We start from the raw sequence: 22,285 nt of genomic DNA on the forward strand, positions 1-22,285 counted from the left end.
GCTGAGAAGGTTCAGTAGCGTGATGAGGTACAGGGTTGGCGCTCTGGAAGTGCGCTGCACTCGGGCGCGTCCATCCGAGATTTCACAGTAAGTCGCCGGCCACCAGAGATGCCTGCAGGAGAGTTTATCTGCTGATAGTCATTTAGAACTTACATGTTCTAAATATTTTTGGAAGACAAATATTGTAAAACTCAGTTACATTTGGCCTATTTTAATTGCAGATAAGAAATAAGTGGTTTTGGAGTATCTCTTTGAGTTTTCATTTCCAAGAGAGAATGCTTATGCACAGAAAAGGCTATTACGGTTTTTAAATTGATTTTTAATTTTTAAAATTGGAAAAAATTTTCTCGTGTCCTACACGTTTTATTTAATTTACAAAGCTTTGTAAATCTGGTAAATAAGAAATACTTTTAGTTTTTCTTTGGTTAATGTCCAACAGCTCAAGTTGAGCATATTCATTCTGCTTAAATTTTGGATTAATTGCCTCACACATTTTAAGTTCCATTCCTGTGATTAATATATTGATTTTCTTTGTAAGCATGTAAAGGCCTCACATGGCAAATATATAACCGTAATAAGTAAAGTCTTTCTAGGTGCTGCTAACAACCGTTACAGATTTAATTAAACTTACAGTGTCTCAAGTTTTCTTAAATATTCTAATATAAATTAGCAGTCAAATTCTTAATCACATATACAAAATTACTTACTTAAAATTGGATTCTCGTAGCTAAACCATCTTTCTTGAATATGGAAAGTCCGTTTGCCTCACTGAGACTCCAGTTCTGTGTGCGTGGGTGCTCTTTGGACTGATTTGGATGGTGCCGTCTGGGCTCTCACTAAGCTTGCAGCGGCCTCTTTCCTTAATCCTTACTGCTGGATTGCGTTCGGTGTTCGTTTCTTCTTCTTGCTGTCAGGGATATCTATATAGGTATTTTAATTATATTTTACTCGATTCCTCATACATTTCTGGTGTTCAGTCGTAATACCAATGTCTTACCAATTACTTGGGGATGTAACAGTGTTCTTCTGGTTATCAGTTCTGTGCATCAAATATTAAAGGCAGAGAATGACATAAAATAGTTATTGAGTCAAGACTGTCCTCCCCCTTGGGATCCAGCAGGGCCTGCTGTGTGCAGGGCCAAGGGCACTGGAACACAGGTCGTACGTGGGCGCACGGTTTCCTCCTGTGAGACATTTTCAAATTAGTGGTCGGCGTGGAGAGTAAAATCGGTTCCACAGATGTTTGCCCATCGTGAAGTGTCCTGGGAGAGGCCTGGGGGGTTGGAAGAAGATATTGTATCTGAGGCTCAGAGTAGGAGCAGTGACATTCACCTGGGCCTTCCTATGGAGGAGTTGGAGGGGCCTGGAGGGGAGGCAGCCCTGGCAGGTGGGGCAGGAGCCCAGTGTGAGTGGAGCTGTGGTTTGGGGAAGCATAGGGTTTGTGCCAGGCACAGCCAGAGCCCTCTTGCCAGGAGCTGGTTTTGTGTCAGATTGAGTCTGAAGAGTGGGCATCAGGCGCTGTCTTTCGGATGGTATTTGTAGCCAGCTGGCGAGTATGAATGTCAGTAGTGGGTATTTAGAGAGCCCTGAGTGTTCTGACTAGAACTGTGTTTTGTAGAACTTAATCGGGGAGTGATGAAGAGGAGAAGAAGCCGTCCAGCATAAACTTGGCAGTTGTCCAAGTCGAGGTGACTTTTGACATGAAAAGGAGGCAGCGGATGGGAGGGCAGAGCTCTTGGATTCGGCTGTTGATGGCCTGTGGAGGACGAAGACGAGAGAGGAGCCAGCGAGGGCCAGGACTTCAGCCGGGGGGAGTGGACAGGAGGGCAGGGCCGGGGGCTGGGGAGGGCGCGGGGAATGTCACGGGCTTGGCTCTCTCCACGTGTTGAGTTGAAAATACTCAGGGAAGACGAGAGTCTTGGAAATGTGCTCTAGAGTATTTGAAAGAAATTATTTCTAAGGAGAGACTCAGGCTCCTTCTAGAGAAAGATGGCAGAAATGGAAGTGAATAAAGGGAGCTGAGGACAGGAGGAGACTGCACGTGCTCACTTGTGAGCTCACCCAGGGTCGGTGGAGGAGGGTTGAAAGGGAGCCGAGGGCAAGGGGACAGTGCAGTGGAGACAGGAGGCTGCAGAGAGGCCAGAGGACGGGACGGGATGGGACGCGACAGGCCGCTGTTCATCAGCTCAGGGTCCTTCCAGGTCACCCAAAATCACGCATTTCCATGACAGTAGTTGAAGCGGTCATAAGTCTGTTTTTCTGAGTATGATGTTTTGCTCCGGGAGATTTTGACATGCCTATACAAACAAATGTAAACTTGAAGCTTTTTTCCTTTTTACCAGGAAGTGTCTGGCAGGCACCCTTACTGCATGTTTTTTTTTTAAATTAATTTATTTTTTGGCTGCGTTGGGTCTTCGTTGCTGTGCGCGGGCTTTCTCTAGTTGCAACGAGCGGGGGCTACTCTTTGTTGCGGTGCATGGGCTTCCCATTGCCATGGCTTCTCTTGTTGCGGAGCACGGGCTCTAGGTACGCGGGTTTCAGTAGTTGCGGAGCACGGGCTCAGTAGTTGTGGCTCACGGGCTTAGTTGCTCCGCAGCATGTGGGAACTTCCCGGACCAGGGCTCGAACCTGTGTCCCCTGCATTGGCAGACAGAGTCTTAACCACTGCGCCACCAGGGAAGTCCCCTTACTGCATGTTTGATTCTTATTCCCCCAGAGGGAGGGATGTGATAATAGAACACTGCGATGTGGGTGGGTCGTAAGGTGGGGCGTGCCTCAACATTACTGGGTGATAAACTGGGTGGTTTTTTGGAGGGAGATCAGAAAGATCACTGAACTTCTCAGTTGTGTGCTTTTCTCTGTCTGATTTTTATTTTACAATAAAATAGAGGAAAACAAAAACCCAAATCTGTCACTTTGTTCTAATGAGAATTAAGATTTCTTAGCCGAAAATTCCTTTTGAACTTAATCTTTATTCTGCATTATACTGAGTATAATACATGAGGATGATACTTGGTTTTAATTTAATGGTATGTCATTGTAACTTTTATTTCTCTTAAGTGAATAATTTTCCCTTAAATACATCTTCTTGATTAATTACAGAAGGAAGAGTTGCTGGTATTTTGAAGAGAGGTGTTACTGAAAATCTCTAAACTTGAGAGAAATTAACATGCCTCATAAACTTATTTTTTTATTTACATTTGTGGAACAGAGCCTTTGTGGAGTTTTCACGCAATCCAACAGAGAGGTTTAAAACTCTTCCTGCAGTATATATGGCCATTAAGATGTCTCAGCTGAAAGTTTCCCTTGAACTCAGTGTTCATTCTGCAGAGGAGATTGAAGGGAAGGTGCAAGGAGGGGCTGTTTCCAAGCTCAGGAACACAAGGTATTTTCAGAAGGGAGGCGGGCAGAACTCTGTCCACCTGCTTTCACATTCTCAATATTATTTTTAAACAACTGTTTAACCTTGCTTAAGTTCACACTAAAAGCACTGGCGTGGTAGCCTGGTTTCATCATCTTCTAGCTGTGTGTGCTTGGGCACATTACTTGATGTCTCTGAACCTCAGTGTTTTCATCTGTTTAATAGCTATGATACCTATTGTACAAGGCTGTTTGGAGGATTGGGTAGAACCATTTGTGTCATTTTCAGTTTAAATCGAAGGGATTGACCCTCATGTTAGTTTCCTTTCTTCCTCCTTACAGTTACCGCCTTTCTCTTCCTAAGCAGAGTAGAGTCTCCCTTGCCCTTAGTGGAGCCAGCAGTGGGACAAGACGCAGGGGCAGTTGGGAGCAGCCCGCTGCTTGCCAGCACAGGCCACCCGTCCCTGTTGAGCGGGGTGGGGGGGCCGGGCTGCCTGCACGGGTCTGCTCGGCCCCCAGGCAGCTGCCGTGCAGTTCTCAGGCTGGCTTCTCTTGGACCCAATTAAATCGCCCTTCAGTGTTTCTGACAGATTACTTTGCCTTTCAGTCATATTCACACAGTGCTGTATGTAGAATTCTCCTGCATCTTTTCTTGTTTGTAATCTTTTTAACCCCATGAGGAATTTGACAGGGATTTGAGGAATTGATGAGGTAGGGAAGTATGTTCCATCGAGTTTCATCCAGTGTGGGATGGTTTGATTCTGCGAGTTTGGGAGTTGAGTGGGTTCAGTCTGTAATAACGTGGAGTAGGCCTGTCCTGCTGGGTAACTTAGCCTGAGTCACTCTTATTTAATAAATGGGTTGGAAAATTGGGAAGAGAGGTGGATCAGATCTCTTATAATTCTTCCTCTTCATTTAAGAATAAAATTATTAGGAAAGGAAACTTTTTATCAATTTATATTTCATCTCCTGGAATTTTAGCATTTATTATGTTATTGCTTCAAGGGATGAATGATAATTCTTAGGTTTATTAGAAAATCATGTATGTGTTTCCTAACAACATTAAATAGGCTTGGATTCTTGTAGTTTTCTAAAGGTCAGAGTCACTCACCTCTGAAACCACAAGTTAGGAAACATTGCAGGCCCTAGATTTAGAATTTATATCCTTAAGAGTAGATATTCCATAACAGTCTTGGCCTTTAGAATATATTCCTGAAGGGTAGTATGTAACTACTGGGGTACACACCCTCCCCCAGGGCAGCTCAGGAAGCCATCAGAAACACATTTCAGATAAGATCGACTTCGTCATCTCTGGCTTTAGGTATTTTATTAAAATGTTCTTTTCTTATAGAAACAGTGTAATAGTTCAAGCAGTAACTTCATATATGTAAACATGTTTTCTTTGTAATACTTTTATTGCCTTTTAAAATAAATTGTGTTAAATAGGGTGAATGTGGACTTCCAGAAGCAGACAGTTGATCCTGCGCAAGTCTCATTTAACACGTTCGACAGATCCCAGATGATTACAGACCTCCTCCTAACAATTGATGTTACAGAGGTAAGAATGGTGTGATCCAATCATTAGAGCTTTTCTGTCTTCTTAGTCTAGAACTGTCGTGTTGTATACATGAGATAGTGGATGTATAGAGACCCTCGCCCACAGCCTGTGTACCTTAGTCATCTACACTGGACCCTTGAACAATGTGGGGCTAATCCATGGGTAACTCACTGTCGGCCCTCCGTATCCGTGGTCCCGCCGCATCCTCAGATTCGACCAGCCACGGACCATGCAGTCCTGTAGTCTTTACTGTTGAAAAGTATCCGGGTAAGCGGACCCTCGCAGAGCAAACCTGCCTTGTTTAAGGGTTACCTGTAGCAAATCCGGGTGAGCTTGAATTACTCTCGCTTGCTGAATAGAAATGTGGCTGTAACACAAATGTGTAAACACAAATATTCATTCTAGAGTCAAAGTTTAATTTTTAAAATGTTAGTACATTTTAAAATCAGTTTTGGCGACAAGATAATGTAAAAATGTTAATTGGCATAGTGCTATTTGCTTGTGTAATTCAGTTTATATCCACAAAACTAGCATTGGCACCATTATTCATTGGGGTGTAGTTTTTACTTCTTCAAAATAAAATTTCAGTTAAAATGCATCGGGCTTCCTGGTAAATCCGTAGTCACCCTTCACTTGGAGACTTCCCATAGAAACCTGGATGCCAGGAGACCGGAGAGCTCCAGCAGTGCGGCCCTGGCCGTCTTGCAGCGGCAGCAGGCGAGGACATCCACTCCCCCGTCCCCCCACTGCTCTTCCAGGGGGCTGTGCGTTCACCCCACACCCGGCCCTCGCCACCCAGAGGGCACCTGGGGGCCCTGGGCTCTGGTCAGGGATGGAACAGCGCTGTTCCCACGTGCCCCCCAGAGCCTACAGTGCTTGTGTGCCCGCAAGTCTTGTGCCTCCAGACACCGTGCCTCACCTCGCTCAACCCGGGCACCCCCTCCCCCGTAGAATACTTAGGGACCGAGGAATCTGGTTTGTGACTTCTAGTAGGGTGGTATGCCAGGGCTGCAGTTTGAGTTTCTGTCCCTCTTGACAGAAATCCTTTCTAGAGTTCATCTCTGCTCTTCCTCCTCCTTTTTAGGTGGTTGAAGTGGGGCACTTCTGGGGATATAGGATTGATGAAAAAAGCTCAGAGATTCTGGAAAAGCTTACTGCCGAAATCAGCCGTCTGAAGTTGGTGCCCTTGCCCGTTCACCCACATCCAGACTTGGTCTGTCTGGCTCCTTTTGCTGATTTTGATAAAGAAAGCTACTTTAGAGCACAAATCCTTTATGTTTCTGGAAATTCTGCTGAGGTATGTTTTTCTGTAACAAATCACTGAAAGGGAAATGAGACAGACTTACAGCAGTTGATAGAAAGTCTTTTCTAATTTCAAGTGGAAATTAAATATAAAATAATTACAGTTAAAAAAGTGGTCTAGTAGAAAAGTTATTTCCCTCAGTGACGTGAGGATTTAAGCCCCAGTCCCTAGGAATCCTGTGATGACAGAGCTGGGATGGATGGTCGCGTGGCCATGGTTGGTGGCACACGGTGTTTGCCTGGGCCTGTACTAACTGAGGCACTTTCCTCATCCTCTAGGTGTTCTTTGTAGACTATGGAAACAGAGCGCACGTAGCTCTGGACGTCTTAATGGAGATTCCCTGTCAGTTTCTTGAACTTCCCTTTCAGGTAAGGTCGAGACGCTCCTGTGGTCTGAGAGCGTAAAGCTAGAAGGATTCTGGAGGTCATGTGGTCGCCCCTCAGCTTATGGACAGGGCCAAGGCCCAGAGGGCTGGCACTCGTTTTGTCATGCTCTCCGAATTTGGTTTCTGCTTTTTCCCAAAAACATATTGCTGTAGATATTTTTGCTAGTACTGCTTTTGGAGCAAATTAAAATATATGGAGTGTTTCACACTTAGCAAAAAAAGTAGTTTTAATTCAGCAGTAATTTCTAATGCTTTCCCACATGCACTTTCTAAAAGTTATTCTAAACTTTTTTTGTTGTCGAAAAGGAAAACCAAGTTTTTTTTAACCTATGAAATCCTCACTTACCCTGAAACTGTTTTCACTAGGGTTTGTAGGAGATCACTGGTGAGGATCTCTGCACCAGGGTCACCTGTCAGTGGTATTTGGGGTGAGTGTCTCGCACATTTATAAACCGGCTCAGCTGTGCACTTCTGTCCCGTAGGCTTTGGAGTTTAAGATTTGCAAGATGCGCCCATCCGCGAGGTGTCTGGTGTGCGGTGAGCACTGGAGCGGCAGGGCCAGCCGGCGCTTCTCCTCGCTGGTCAGCGGCCGTGCCCTCCTCGTGAAGGTCTTCTCCGTGGTGCACGGCGTCCTACACGTGGACGCCTACGTCTCCTCGGCGCTGCAGGGCGCCATCAACGTGCGAGACGTCCTCGTCAAGGAGGGCTATGCCGAGCTGGCCGAGGAGCCCTATGAGTCCAAGGTGTGCGCTTCCGTCCTCCTTTTAGGAGCGTGTGTGTGTGTCTGAGTGTGTGTGTGCAGGGGGCGGGGGAGTGAGAGAGAAGGGGGGCCCTTTTCCCCTCTCAGGGTGTTGGGGGGTGAAGAGCTGGACAGTGTTCAGTGTGTTAAGGTCTGTGGTGCCCTCGTCAATGGCTTCTAGTTTCTTTGAGACCAAATTATGGTGGTCAAGTGCTGTTCCTGTTGGTTTCTGATTATGGAGCTGTGTTTTTTTCTTCTTCTTGGAATGAAGATTAGATGTGAAAGTGTTCCCTGTTTGGGGAGTTTTTTAAAAATGGATTCCAAGATTTATCTCCCTAAGGAAAGTAATTATAAAATATTAGTTTCAAGTATTTTGAACATTTCAAAATGTCTTTCAACTGTTTCTTTCAAAATCAGTTCTGAAGCTATTTTTCTTGATCTGAAGGTTTGAGATGCCACATTGAGGCTCACGTTGAAGGTGGTTTGTTTTTCCTTCTATAATTTCTGCTGGGGATGAGGTGCTGAGTTGGGCGAGGGACAAAGAAGCAGGAAACGTCCCTGTAGAGCTGGCTGGGTTTGTGTTTCCATGTGGGAAATGCTTCCGGGGATCCTGGTAATAGTCCCAATATGAAACTGACATCGTGTATACAGAAAATTCTTCTTCTCACTCTTTTCAGTTCTCTGATGGCTGAAAGGTCGTAAAGGCTAATGAATTGAGCCTTTAATGAATTCTGTTTTATTTCTTTTGTTTGAATTTTAAAATGTACTTGAGAAAATTATCTTTTGACATCTTAATAATCTAAAGACCACCTAAGAATAAGGTCATGCCTATGAAATACTTTGATTAGTTTGGAATAAAGTGCTTTTAAAACTGGTTTTCGTTTTAGCAAAATGAACTTTTCTTATTTTGTTCAGCAAAGCCATGAAGTTCTCAAGGGTCTCTTTTCCAAATCAGTAGAATATGTGACAGACATGTCCGTGCCATCCCCCCTGAAAGACGACGAAAAGTATCTGATCCGGATTTTGTTAGAGAGCTTTTCTTCCAATAAACTGGGTAACCCAAACTGCAAGGTAATTTATAGGAGTTATTTTAAAATACAGTTAAATTTTTAAAAAATCATTGTACATTTATAAGCTGAGTTGTAGCTAGTAGTCATGATGGTTTTTTCTTTACTGTTTTTTTTTTTTTTTAAATTTATTTATTTATTTATTTTTGGCTGCGTTGGGATTTTCGTTGCTGCGCGCGGGCTTTGTCTAGTTGCGGCAAGCGGAGGCTGCTCTTTGTTGCGGTGCGTGGGCTTCTCATTGCGGTGGCTTCTCGTTGCAGAGCACGGGCTCTAGGCACGCGGACTTCAGTAGTTGTGGCACGTGGGCTTCAGTAGCTGTGGCTCGCGGGCTCTAGAGCGCAGGCTCAGTAGTTGTGGCACACGGGCTTAGTTGCTCCGTGGCATGTGGGATCTTCCCGGACCAGGGCTCGAACTTGTTTCCCCTGCATTGGCAGGCGGAGTCTTAACCAGTGCGCCACCAGGGAAGTCCCTCTTTACTGGTTTTTAACTGTTACCTTTCTCACAATGGAGCCTATATTAATAAGACCAGGGCTTCCCTGGTGGCGCAGTGGTTGAGAATCTGCCTGCCAATGTAGGGGACACGGGTTCGAGCCCTGGTCTGGGAAGATCCCACATGCCGCGGAGCAACTAGACCCGTGAGCCACAACTACTGAGCCTGCGCGTCTGGAGCCTGTGCTCCGCAACAAGAGAGGCCGTGACATTGAGAGGCCCGCGCACCGCGATGAAGAGTGGCTCCCACTCGCCGCAACTAGAGAAAGCCCTCGCACAGAAACGAAGACCCAACACAGCCAAAAATAATAAATAAATAAATGAATAAAAATTAAAAAAGAAAAAAAAAAATAAGACCAAAACCCAGGGTTTAGTATAGAGCAATGCTTTGACTAGTTCTTCTTTTCTTCCAAAAAAAAAAAATTTTTATTTATTTATTTATTAATTATTTAGCTAGCTAGCTAGCTGTTCTGGGTCTTAGTTGCAGCATGTGGGATCTAGTTCCCTGAGCAGGCTCGAACCTGGGCCCCCTGTATTGGGAGCGCGGAGTCTTAGCCAGTGGACCACCTGCGAAGTCCCATGACTAGTTCTTTTTTAAAACTAACCTTTCCAAAGGCGATGTCGAGTGAAAAAAATGCCCAGCCTGAAAGTTGAGGATTATGTTTTATTCGGCAGACTTTCTGAGGACTTGGAGCCCGGGAGGCAGCCTCTCAGGTAGCTCTGAGGGACTCTGCTCCGAGGAGGTGAAGAAGGAGGCAGGAGGTACAGGAATTTTGCAACAAGAACCAGGCAGTCGGACGGCAGGCAGCATTCTCCAGTCACAGCGACCAGTGCTTGCCCATCAGAACGAGGGGAAGCACAGTGTGTGGGCTTTTGGGACCCGGCGTCAAGGCTTAGCTTCGTCCCGTGGAGGTGCTCCAGTCGCTCGGCCCGTTTGGAGGAGGGCTGACAGGGACTCGCTCTTCTACTGCCCCAGCCTTTGGCTGTGTGGTCGTAGCCCTGCTTATTTAACTGGAATAGTCTGCTGCCATGAAAAGAACACTTTTACTGAAGTATTTGGCAGTGTTTCCTTTTTTTTGACCAAAGTATGTGTATGTATTTATATATATAGAGAGAGGAAGGTTAGCGAAACCATGGAAGGAATCAGTTGCATCCCAGAAAAATACCTCCTTTAAGGCATTTTCCTCCCATTAAATCTCGAAGATGTTATGACTGACGAAGGGGTAGCTTTTTTCTTTTTTTAAACTATGAGCTGGCTTTTGGATTTTTAAAATGTATGTGAAGTGACATTTTACTTACTGGTAACATCTTGTATATTTTACATGTACAGGCAATACTTCATGGGCCTTTTAACCCTTATGAACTGAAGTGTCATAGTCTGACCAGAATATCCAAGTTCAGGTATGATTAACTTAAGTTTCCCATGAAGTTGTTTTTCTCTGGTCCTCTTTTTACAGAGCTCATCAGAAACTAACCTTTTTTATACCTAACCTGTAAGAATGTGGTACTTTTTCTAACTCCTTCCAGCTTCTCCAGTAGCTCCAAATCTGCGGTTCCTGTTCTCTCTTACGTGAAAGCCATTCTGTATAAGACACGTTGGAGTGTCTTTCCTCACAGCCGTTGTCTTTTCTGTTCTTACTGCAATTGTTGTACGTTCAGCAGGTCTGTGCGTGCCCCCTGTGTCCTGGGAGCAGCTGGGGGACAGTCGTGACCAGCACAGTCGGTGTCCTCGCCTAGGTGATGGGTCCAGCGGGCAGAGGGTAGGACAGAGAAAGCCACTTATTTCAAGATAGGTTGATGAGGGTCTTGTTAGGGGCCATGGAACATTACGAAGGCATCTGAGAGGGGCCCCTGTCCACAGTCGGAAGGCCATCGAGATTTTCCAGGGAAATCTGAGACCTGAAGCCTGCAGAGGAGTTAGACCAGGAGAAGTCCAGCTGTCAGGGCAGGCAGGGCGAGGGCTGGGTGGGGAGGGTCCCAGCAGCAGGCATGTGGGCCTTGGGTCACCTCTGAGGAAGTGGAGGGAGAGTGCGGGGGCTGCAGAGCCTCACGAGCCACGTGGGAAGCCTCACTGTGGGCACTTTAAATGGTCACTTCGGCTACAGGGTAGACCCTGGCTTCTCACAGTCTCCTCCAGGGCCAGCAGCAGATGCGTCCCCAAGAGCTTGTTGGAGATACAGGGCTCAGCCCCACCCAGACCTTTCGAACCTGCATTTTCACAAGGTGTCCAAGTGCTCTGTGAGCACTTCAAAGTGTGCAGAGCCCCAGCGTGAAGGATGCTCGGGTAGGTGCAGACCTCTGAGGCTGCTCTCACTGTGCTTCAGAGCAGGACCACCGTGGACTGTGCCGAGTCCACGACAGGAGGTGCAGAAATGGGCAGCTTTGTGAGAGCTTTCGGTGTGGACCCAACAGGCCGGTGCTTGATGAGCGTTGATGATGGGGGAGGAGCAGGCGTGGAGGGTGCCCTGCTGGGGCTCTGCTGAGAGGTGAAAGGGGGTGGGTGGGCCACGGGACAGAGGTCTGGGGTGGAGGTAGAGGTTTGGGCAGGCTCAGCACGTGGGTCCAGGGAGTGGCCCGGGGTCACACGAGGAGCGGAAGAGCGAAGCGGGTGGAGGACCAGCCCCAGCACTCCCGCGTGAGGAGGCCTAGGGCAGACTGGGCCGTGGTGTATTGCACTTGTTGGGCCTGTGTTTGCGTGTTGGACTGTCTTTGAAATGTGTTCCTCACGGGTTTGGCATCACTCACTGCCTCGCGGGTGGAGGAGCAGCCGTCTCCCGACAGCTCTCCTTTCAGGTGTGTTTGGATTGAGAAGGAGAGCATCAACTCTGTCATCATCAGCGACAGCCCCGAGGACCTCCACCAGAGGATGCTGGTTGCAGCTTCCCTTTCGGTTAACGCCACCGGTGAGTGAAGGCCTGCTGTCCCTTCGGTGTCACTCTTCTCTTCTTCCCCTTGGCTCCAGTTCCCAGAACAGTTGTCCTATGATCAGTGAGCAGCCTCGCGCCTGTGTGCCGTGTTTTAGACTGTTTCCCGAGTGCATTGGCTGGTGGGGGTTTAAGAACTGGAGCATCGTCACCTTTCCTGCTGCGCAGGGGTGCATGGATTGATTCCTTGATCATCCATTCATTCCACTGTGCTTGGCCACAAAGGAGAGCAAATCCAAGAGCTTGGCCCAGGGACAAACCCGGTAGCCTAAGGAGGAGAAAGGAAAGGCAAGAGTAACCAGACAGGACGGGTCCCCAAACGGGGTCAAAGCTTGAGCCTTAGGATAAGGGGTTCCTCTTGGGGTGCTGTGGGGACCCACACCAGGGAGCACTTGTCTGCTGGGGCACATCTGTGGGGACAGACTCGACACAGGGAGGGAGGCCTGAGGACAAGGAGGAGTTGCGGGGCGGGAAGGTGTCACACGCATGACGACGCGCCCAGCGCTGCGCTTGGCCGTGACTGTCTGCAGGGTCCACCGTGCTGCTGAGGGAGACCTCGCTGATGCCGCACATACCCGGCCTTCCTGCGCTCCTCAGCATGCTGTTTGCACCAGTCATGGAGCTCAGGTATGGGGCGCTCACTGGTCTTGTCCCCAGGCTTTGGTAAGAGGCGAACCCAGTGGGAGAAACGGGGCCCCTGCTTCCTTTTGGAGAGAAAGCGCTGATGGAAAAGTGCCCTTGGCAGGTCTGGAGGCCGGCCGCGCCTCCCCCGGCTTCAGTGTGATTGAGGGAGGCTTTATGGTGATGTGCGGCGCTACACTGAGACTCAGTTTAGAAAGAAGCTCACAGAGCTGACAGACACGCAGCCTCACACGGGAGCGCGAGTTGAAGTGGGGCAAAAGGGATCAAAGTGGAGGTGGAGTTGAGGCCCAGCATCAGCACCGCGCTGATGGACGTCCTGTTGTTAACGGGCTGTGGATGTGGCGCCAAGTCTCCTGGCAACGGTCATCAGTGGGAAACCATGCCTGTCCCACTCACGATGGTGCCGCGAGGTAAGACTGCAGCTGTGGCTCTTTCTCGTGCCAAGATCAGACAGGAACTCCTAGAGGCTTTAGTAAAGAGAAGTGTGTCAGTGAGCAGGGCTCGCATTTTTTTTTTTTTTTAATTAATTAATTTATTCTTGGCTGCATTGGGTCTTCATTGCTGCGTGTGGGCTTTCTCTAGTTGCGGCGAGCGGGGACTACTCTTCGTTGCAGTGCATGGGCTGCTCATTGCGGTGGCTTCTCTTGTGGAGCACGGGCTCTAGGCGCGCGGGCTTCAGTAGTTGTGACACACGGGCTCAGTTGTTGTGGATTGCGGGCTCTAGAGTGCAGGCTCAGTAGTTGTGGCGCACGGGGCCCAGTAGCTCCGCGGCATGTGGGATCTTCCCGGACCAGGGCTCGAACCTGTGTCCCCTGCACTGGCAGGCGGATTCTTAACCACTGCGCCACCAGGGAAGCCCCTCAATATTTTCTAATAACCTATAAGGGAAAAGAGTCTGAAGAGGGATATATGCACATACATACATATATATATCCAAATTGCTGTGCTATACACCTGAAACTAACACAATATTGTAAATCAACTATACTTCAATAAATAAATACATACATATATACTATCTATATATATAAAGTAAACTCAGGCTGCCCATTCAATAAAAACAAAAACAAAAAACCCAGTGGCTTAACAATTTTGAAATATTAACTTTTCTCAAAACTTTTCATTTAGAGTTGATCGAGATGGCAGATGCTATACTGGAGTCCTCTGTGGTTTGGGGTGGAATCCGACTACAGGGGCCCCTGTCCTGCCGGAGCATGACATGGAGCTCGCATTTGACGTGCAGTTCAGCGTGGAGGACATCATAGAGGTAAGGCTGCTGAGGGCATCATAGGGTGGGAGCTACTTCTCGCTCTCGTTCTGCTGGTACAGCCGTTTAGCAACAGGAGCTGTGTCTGACACCGTGCTTACAATGCAGGCGCACACCTCTGGTCCTGGAGGCGCTCGCTCTCCCTTGACCTGCCTGTTTCACTTTTCTGTGCGAAGTAGCTTCCTGACAGGTGGTGCTCTCTGAATTTCTCATTAGGTACCTCCCGGCACAGTAAGCCTTCCTGGGCAGTAGAACTGAGCAGCAGGCAGCAAAACTGCCGTGCATGTCTACCCAGGCCTCACCCCAGGTCAGGACCAGCTGGACATCCTTGCTAGTTCCTGTTGGGAACTGAGGAAAGTCCTGCCCCACTCGGTCCTTTCCCCACACACGGTCGGGGGCTTGCTGGGCTGACCCTTGGGTGCAAACTCGACTCTGCAGCGGAAGTACCTGTGCTGGTCTGGGACCAGATCAGTGCACAAGTTAAGGCTGACCATTTAGAGACTTGGGTGACAAAAGTAATTTTATAGCTTTTGAATTTAATAATGAAAAATTGGGGCTTATGTTTTATATGCTTTTGTTTTTGTATTTCATTGTTGTAATAACTCAGTTCTCTTGCATTTTACAAAATGAGAAACAAAGCTGGTCTTTCAGGACAGCTAGTTTGGAAGCACTCCTCCAGAGTGCTAGAAGTTCCATGGAGTCGCTGAGGTTGGCATAGCTGTGCAGGAGGGGGTGGGGGAGGGGCGCTGGGCGAGGCCTGCGGGCTGGTCCTTTCTCCAGGGGGCATGTGGCTTTGTTGATTGAACTTGACTGCCCTTTCATGTAAAGGGGCTTTGGGGCTTAAAAGTACTCCTTGGATCATAGACCTAGTCGTGAAATGTGAAGCTGTAAAACTTCTAGAAGTAAATACAGGAGAAAATCTATATGACCTTGTGTTTGGCAGTGAGTTTGTAGATGCAACGAAGCATAATCTGTGAAAGAAAAAATTGATAAGTTGGACTTTATCAAATTAAAACCTGCTCTGCAAAAGACCCTGTTAAGAGGATGAAAAGACAAGCTACACACGAGGAGGAAATATTTGCAAATATGTATCTAAGGAAGGACTTTTGTTCATAATGTGTAATGAACTCTTAAAACTCAATAAAATAAGCAACTAAATTAAATATGGATGGCAATAAACCAATGAAAAGGTGTTCAACGTCATATGTCACTAGGAAAATGCAAGTTAAGATCTCAGTGACGTACCTCTGCAGCCCTATTAGAATGGCTAAAATCCAAAAACCTGAAAACACCCAGTGCTGACAAGGATGTGGAGCAACAGGACCACTGTCACTGCTGGTGGGAATGCGCAGTGAAGCCAGTGCTTTGTGGAAGGGAAGGTTCTTAAAAGTTAAACGTACACCTGCCGTAAGACCCAGGAGTCCTACTTTTAAGTACTTATCAAAGAGATTTGAAAACTTACATCCACATAAGACCTGTTTGTGAATATGGATTGCAGCGTTCATAATTCACGGTAGCTAAAAACTGGAAGCAGTCAAGGTGTCCTTCAGCAGGGGAGTGGACAAACTGCGCAATAGCCATGCAATGGAGTACTCTTCGGCAATAAAAAGGAGTGAGCAGTTGATTCATGCAACAACGTGAGTGAATCTTAAATGCATGTTATTAAGTGAGAGAAGCCAGGACTCGGGGGCTACAGATGGTCTGATTCTATTCATATGACATTCTGGAAAAGGCCAGACTATAGGGACGGAAAACAGATTCGTGGTTCCTGGGGGCGGAGGAGTGATGGACCACAAGGGTACCCCAGGGACTGGAGAGGGAAGGAGCTGCGCTGTGCGTGCTGCGGGGGTGGGTACACGGCTCCGTGTGCTGTCAGAACCCGTGGTCTGACCACCAAACGGAAAACAGAGAGCTCGTGGGAAGCAGCCGCAGAGCACAGGGAGAGCAGCTCGGTGCCTTGTGTCCACCTGGAGGGGTGAGGTAGGGAGGGTGGGAGGGAGGGAGACGCAAGAGGGAGGGGATATGGGGACATATGTATACATACAGCTGATTCACTTTGTTATACAGCAGAAACTAACACAACATTGCAAAGCAATTATACTCCAATAAAGATGTTAAAAAAAAAACAACAACAAAAAACCAAAAAATCCCGTAGTCTGGGGCTTCCCTGTTGGTGTAGTGGTTAAGACTCCACGCTCCCAGTGCAGGGGGCCCGGGTTCGATCCCTGGTCAGGGAACTAGATCCCACGTGCATGCCACAGCTAAGAGTTTGCCTGCCACAACTAAGGAGCCCATGTGCTGCAACTAAGGAGTCCACCTGCTGCAGCTAAGACCTGGTGTAACCAAATAAGTGAAAAAATAAATAAATATTTAAAAAACCCAAAACATAGTCCGTGCCCCGTGAAAGAGTGGAACTCTGATATATGCAATCCACACACACACACGCAACACCGACTAGGATTTGGGGGATAATTGCATTGAAGGCGGTGAGGGGAAAAGGAGCTTTGGAAAACACTTTTGGCTGGAAATGGTAAGGCTACAGACGAAAAGAAACTGCACATATGCACTGTCTTCTTCCTGGTAAAGTTGTTTCTCACGGAGTGCAAGTTAATTCTGAAACTGCGTGTCACTGGGGTTGAGCGACGGAGTAAACGGGCGCGGGAGGCAGGTTTCCTATCGCTAGACTTAGAGATGGACCTAGAGCACGCCCTGTGGGGCAGGGTGACTGAGAGACATGGCTCAGTAGGAATTCATGTTTAGCTCACTGCAGGCAAGTGAGTTACGTGTGTATACATGATTTCGTACGCACGCACCGATAACCTAGCTCTCTGGGCGCAAGAAACGATGACACCCCAGTAGCCATGAACAAACCCAGGGCCCAGATTGCGGTTTCTGATAGGATTTTCTGATAAAAGGAACCAGGGCTCCTTGGAGAAATGGGCAGAGGAAACACAGGATGAGCCTGGAGCTTCTTCTAGAGCCAGGAAGTAAAGAAGCACTCAAGAAACAAAAGGATGCAGCCTGTCACAGGGACATGGGAGCCCAGTGGCCAAGGTTGGAACAGAGCAACAAAATAAATCATGGGGTATTGGGTTATAACTCACAGTGTCCAAAGGGTGTAAACAAGTGATTGAATAAACAAATGAGGAAGAGGAGACAAATCTTCCACTCAGGAGAATTCCCAACAGTACCCAGGAAATGGAGCTTAAACCTCCCCTGTTCCCTCCTCCCCGCTTTGAGAGTGGACTAGACTTAGTGACTGGCTTCCACTGAGCCTGGCAGACGCTGCCTCGGCTAAGTGGCCAAGGCCAGCATCACCGGTGATCCGTCTTGGCGATGGCACACACATCCTGACGGGACGGGATGAGAAGGGCCCCCACCTCTGTGGGGTTCTCCCCAGAACTCACCACCCCAACCTAATCATGAGAAAGACGTCACATAAGCCCAGACTAGGGGGCATCTCACAAAATACCTGACCAGAAATCAGAACTGTCAAGGTCTCAAAAAACAGGAAAAGGCTAAGAAACTGCCCTGGACCAAAGGAGACCGGGGAGACGTGACAACAGGTGCAGTGTGGTGCCCTGGATTGGGTCCGGGGACAGAAAGAGGACGTGAGTGAAAAAGGTGGTCAAACCCACATGGAGCCTGGACTCTCGTTAATAGTGACGTGCCCAGGTCAGCCTCTCAGTAGTGACAGATGGACCGCGGGTGGAAGGCGCTCGCGTCGGCGAGGGGTGCACGGAACGTCTGTTCTGTCTGCTGCTCTTCCTAAGTTTCAGATTACTCAAAGCAGAAAGTTCATTAAACACTGTGGCACAGGCTGGAACAAAGTATGGCGCGTTGTTGCTCTGGGGGCACTCTTCAGGCTTCTGTGGGAACGTTGCAAACAGGGCGACAGCAGGGGCCGAGAGGGGCTGAGAGGGTGAAGGGGTCAGGTACATGGTGACCGATGGTAACTGGACTTACCGTGCAGTGTATACAAGCACCGAATTATTCTGTTGTACCGCTGCAACTAACATACTGTCATGTACTAATTGTACCTCAATTGAAAAAACGCACACAAGGGACTTCCCTGGTGGTCCAGTGGTTAAGAATCCTCCTTCCAATGCAGGGGACGTGGGTTCAATCCCTGGTCGGGGAACTAAGATCCCACATGCCGCGGGGCAACTAAGCCCACGCGCTCTAGAGCCTGCGCGCCACAACTACTGAGCCCACATGCTCTGGAGCCCGTGCGCCACAACTAGAGAGAAGCCCGTGCCGCAGCGAAAGACCCCACGTGCCTCAACTAAGACCTGATGCAGCCAAATAAATAAATATTAAAAAAAAAAAAAGGAAGAAAAGACACACACAAAGTGAGAGGAACATATGGTCCTCCCTCGGTATCTGTGGGAGATTGGTTCCAAGACGCCCCTCAGATACCAAAATCCACGGAAGCTCAAGTCCCTTATATAAAATGGTGTAGTATTTGCATATAACCTGTGCACACCACCCATATACTTTAGATGATTTCTGGATTACTTATAATACCTTATACAATGTAAACCCTATGTAGATAGTTGCAAGTGTATGGCAAATTCAGGTTTTGATTTTTGGAACTTCGTGGAATTTTTTTTTTCCTGAATGTTTTTGATCCAAGGTTGGTTGAATCCACAGATACAGAGGGCTTACTGTATATGTGATACAAGTAGATTTTGAACAGTGTAACCCCATGGGTTAAACTATTAAATTTTAGAATAGAAGTTTTAAAAGTGTGCTTACACTGAAAAGTCTGAACCTTCCTTGCTGTTTTTTTTTCTTTTGTTATTGTTTCTTAAATTATTGATAGTGGTTATTGGTGTTATTTGTGTCGTTTTGATAATTTCTTCCAGAAACCATACTGATGATAATCATGAAAATATGAAATCTGAATGCTTATGAATTATTTGAATGTGGAGTGGAATTCAATTATAGAAGAACCATATGAGTATTTACGTTGCCATTTATTTACAGATTAATATTCTCAGAGCCGCTATTAACAAGCTAGTGTGTGATGGACCAAATGGATCGATGTGTCTTGGGCCAGAAAGAATCACACAGTTGCAGGATAATGCTCGGCAGAAACTTTTAGGGTGAGTTGTGTGACGACGAGGTTTCTTTCTTAGCTGTCTAGATTGTGAACGCCTTGAATTGTTTATGAGACGTGATACATTGATCCTCTGACGCGGGGCGGCATCTAGAGGTGCCAGACGGAGGCACCAGCCACCTGTGTCCTGATCGTCAGCCAGGAGCCAGGCAGCAAGTAGGGGTGGCTTGAGAACATGTGATAAAGAGACCCTTTCAAATAGCACAGGCAGGTCGGAGGGAAACCACAGTGGGCACCTCGGGCAAAGGGAGGGAAGAGGGGGCCTGGGCTGTGGAGGCTGAGAGGCTGTGTGGAGAGGACCAACTTAGAGGAGTGGGCCCCACTGTCGCGCTTCCCCCAGGATAAGCATGCTGGCCTCCCCCTCCCCCTCCGCCACTTGCTGGGCTCCCCGTTGGCCAAACCCAACCCGAATCCCTAGGACAGGGGCCCTCGTTGGTGCAGCCCATGAGCCCAGGTCAGCCTGGACAGCTCAGAGGAGGCCGAGAAGGGAGGACAGTCATGGGGGAGGAGCAAACAGAAGGCCCCCAGCACATCCAGCCCTGCGGGAGAACAGGGAGCAGTGGGCACCTTTCAGAAAGGTGTTAGGTGGACAGGGTTGCCTTAGCCATTGTGATAAAGGCTGAAACTATTTTTACGTGAACTCCGTGTTGAAGTTTAACATACATGCAGTGCACGGGTCACCTCAGTGTGTTTGCACACGGTGAGTGTGCCACGCGACAGCAGCCGGGGGAAACCGTGTTATAAAACATTAGACGTGCTCATAAAGCTACGAGAAATCACCCAAGACGCACATGGGAAGGAGCGGCAGGTCACCACGTTGGCAGATGCTCCCCGTTCTCACACAGCTCTGCTCCCAGCAGCACAGGATGCCTTCTCGTCAGGAAGGACCAGTCACCTGGTGCTCCTTTGCTCCTCCTTACGCCCCTCTCTCTCTCCACCCCCGACGAGGGTGGCCGTGTCCTGACTTGCTGTGCTCTGGGTAGGTGGGGGTTAGGGTAGCAGTTCAGTGGTTTTAGTAAGTTTGCGTACTTGTGCTAACCATCACCACAACTCAGCTTTACAACAGTTCTGTCATCCCCAAAAGTTCGCTTATAAATACCTTAGAACAGTTGTGGTGATAGTCACACAAATCTATAAATTTACTAAAATTATTAAATTGTGTACTTAAAATTAATTAGTTCATGGTACGTACCTCAATAAAGCTGTTTTTAGAAACACAAGTTCTTAGTTTGTCAGCAACTCCTGTTCCTACCCCCACTCCAGGCAGCCACTGAGCTGCTCTTGGTCTCCATAGATTGGCCTTCTCTGAAAATTTTATATAAATGGCATAATGTTTTTATTTTTTTAATCTGGCTTCTTTCATTGAGCATAATATGTTTAAGGTTCATCCGTGTTGTAACATGTTTGTCCTTTTTAACAACTGAATAATACTCCACTGTTTGTGTATGCCACATTTCCTTTATCCATTCACCAGTTGATGAAATGTTTGGATTGTTTCCAATATTTGGCTGTTATGAATAATGCTACTCTGGAAAGTCATGTAAAGTCTTTGAGTGAACATATATTTTCTTCTCTCTTGGGTAGATATCTAGGAGTAGAATTGGTAGGTTGTATAGTAAGTTTATGTTAATTTTTTAAGAAATGGACAAACTGTTTTCCAAAGTGACTCGCATATTACATTCCCACCAGCAACATATGACAGTTCCAGTCTCTTCACGTCCTTGCCTGCACTTGGCATTGTCAGTGTATTTTTTATTGTACTTAATCTAGTGGAGTTATGGTAGTATCTTATTATGGTTTTAATTTGCACTTCCTTAATAACTAATGATATAAAGGATCTTTTTATATCCTTATTAACCAATCATACACCTTTTCTGGTGAAGTATCTTCAGATCTTTTCCCTGTTTTTTAATTGGTTTGATTGTCATCTTACTGAGTTGTAGAAATTCTTTATAAATGCTAGCTGAAAGTCTCTTCCGAATATGCAATTTGCAGATATTTTCCCCATCGCATAGCTTGTCTTTTCATTTTCTTAATGGCATATCCTGAAGAACACATGTTTTTAATTTTGATGGTGTCCACTCTAGCTTTTTAAAAATTTTTTTAATGGTTTATGCTTTTGGTGTTATATCTGAAAAATCTTTGCTAAACCCAAGGTCACAGAAGTTTTCTCCTCTGTTTTCCTCTAATTCTTATATTTACTTATGGTACTGAGGTCTTTGATCCATTTTGAGATGATATTTGTATATGGTGTGACGTGTAAGAGTCTTAAGTTCATTTTTTCACATATGAACATCCAGTTGTTATAACATCATTTGCTGAAGAACTGTCTTTTCCCCCTCTGAATTGCCTTGGCACCTGTCAAAAATCAATTGGCCGTAAATGTAAAGGTTTATTTTTGAACTTCCTATTTTGTTCTATTGATTTATGTCTGTCTTTAGTAGTAATTCTTGAAATTGGGTAGTGTTAGTCCTCATATTCTGTTCTTTTTCAAAGTTGTTTTTTTTTTACTATTTTAGATCCTTTTCCTTTCCATATAAAATTTAAGATCGGCTTGTCCATTTCTACAACAAACCTTGCAGGGGTTGTGATGGGGATTGTATTGAATCTGTAGATCAGTTTGAGGAGAATTGCCATCTTAACAGTATTGAGTTGTCCAATGCACCGAGCTGGAATGTCTGTTAGATATCCTTTAATTTCTCTTAACACTTTTTATGGTTTTCAAGTGTGCAGAATTTTGTTAAATTATTTCTATTTTAGTCTTTTTGATGCTATTTTGAGTTTAAATTGTTTTCTTTATTTTTGCATTGTTCATTGCTAGAAATGAACAATTGATTTTTATATATTGATCTTTTATCCTGTGACCTTGTTAAACCTGTTTGTTAGTGCCAATAGTTTTTGTAGATTCTTTAGGATTTCCTACATACAGGATCATATCTATGAATAAAGACAGTTTTGCTTCTTCCTTTCCAATCTGTATGCTCTTAATTTCTTTTTCCTGTTTTATTATACTGGCTAGAACCCTCTGTATTGAGCTGAATATACATCTTTGCCTTGTTCCCAGTTTTGGGGAGAAAGCATCGTCTTTCACTACTAAGTATGATGTTAGCTGCAGGGTTTTTGTAGAGGCTCTTTATCAAGTTGAAGGAGTTCCTTTCTATTCCTAGTTTGCTGAGAGCTTTTATCAGGAAAGGATGTCACATTTTGCCAAATGCCTTTTCTGTGTCTGTGAGATAATCATGGGTTTTTTTTCTTTTATTTGATTTGTATGGTATATTACATTAATTGCTTTTTGGTTGTTAAAACTAGCCTGCATTCCTGGGATGAATTCCACATAGTGTGTAATTCTTTTTATAAACTTGTTTTATTTTTATTTTTTTAAATTTATTTTTATTTTTGGCCGTGTTGGGTCTTCGTTGTTGCGCGCGG

The 22,285-nt window shown here is 46.3% G+C and overlaps 1 protein-coding gene across 1 annotated transcript in view; it reads left to right on the forward strand.

Annotated features, from left to right (window-relative positions):
• TDRD9 (tudor domain containing 9) overlaps nt 1–22,285 on the forward strand; it is a 120,896-nt gene that overhangs the window by 93,117 nt on the left and 5,494 nt on the right. The window contains exons 24-34 of the mRNA XM_061182922.1: nt 3,212–3,385; nt 4,807–4,918; nt 6,003–6,215; nt 6,500–6,589; nt 7,089–7,349; nt 8,261–8,416; nt 10,232–10,302; nt 11,695–11,804; nt 12,356–12,452; nt 13,596–13,734; nt 18,724–18,842. Of these exons, the coding sequence (XP_061038905.1) occupies nt 3,212–3,385; nt 4,807–4,918; nt 6,003–6,215; nt 6,500–6,589; nt 7,089–7,349; nt 8,261–8,416; nt 10,232–10,302; nt 11,695–11,804; nt 12,356–12,452; nt 13,596–13,734; nt 18,724–18,842 (1,542 nt within the window). The remainder of the gene's footprint in view (nt 1–3,211; nt 3,386–4,806; nt 4,919–6,002; nt 6,216–6,499; nt 6,590–7,088; nt 7,350–8,260; nt 8,417–10,231; nt 10,303–11,694; nt 11,805–12,355; nt 12,453–13,595; nt 13,735–18,723; nt 18,843–22,285) is intronic.

This window comes from Eubalaena glacialis, chromosome 2 (genome assembly GCF_028564815.1).
Source record: "Eubalaena glacialis isolate mEubGla1 chromosome 2, mEubGla1.1.hap2.+ XY, whole genome shotgun sequence".
Lineage (NCBI taxonomy): Eukaryota > Metazoa > Chordata > Mammalia > Artiodactyla > Balaenidae > Eubalaena > Eubalaena glacialis.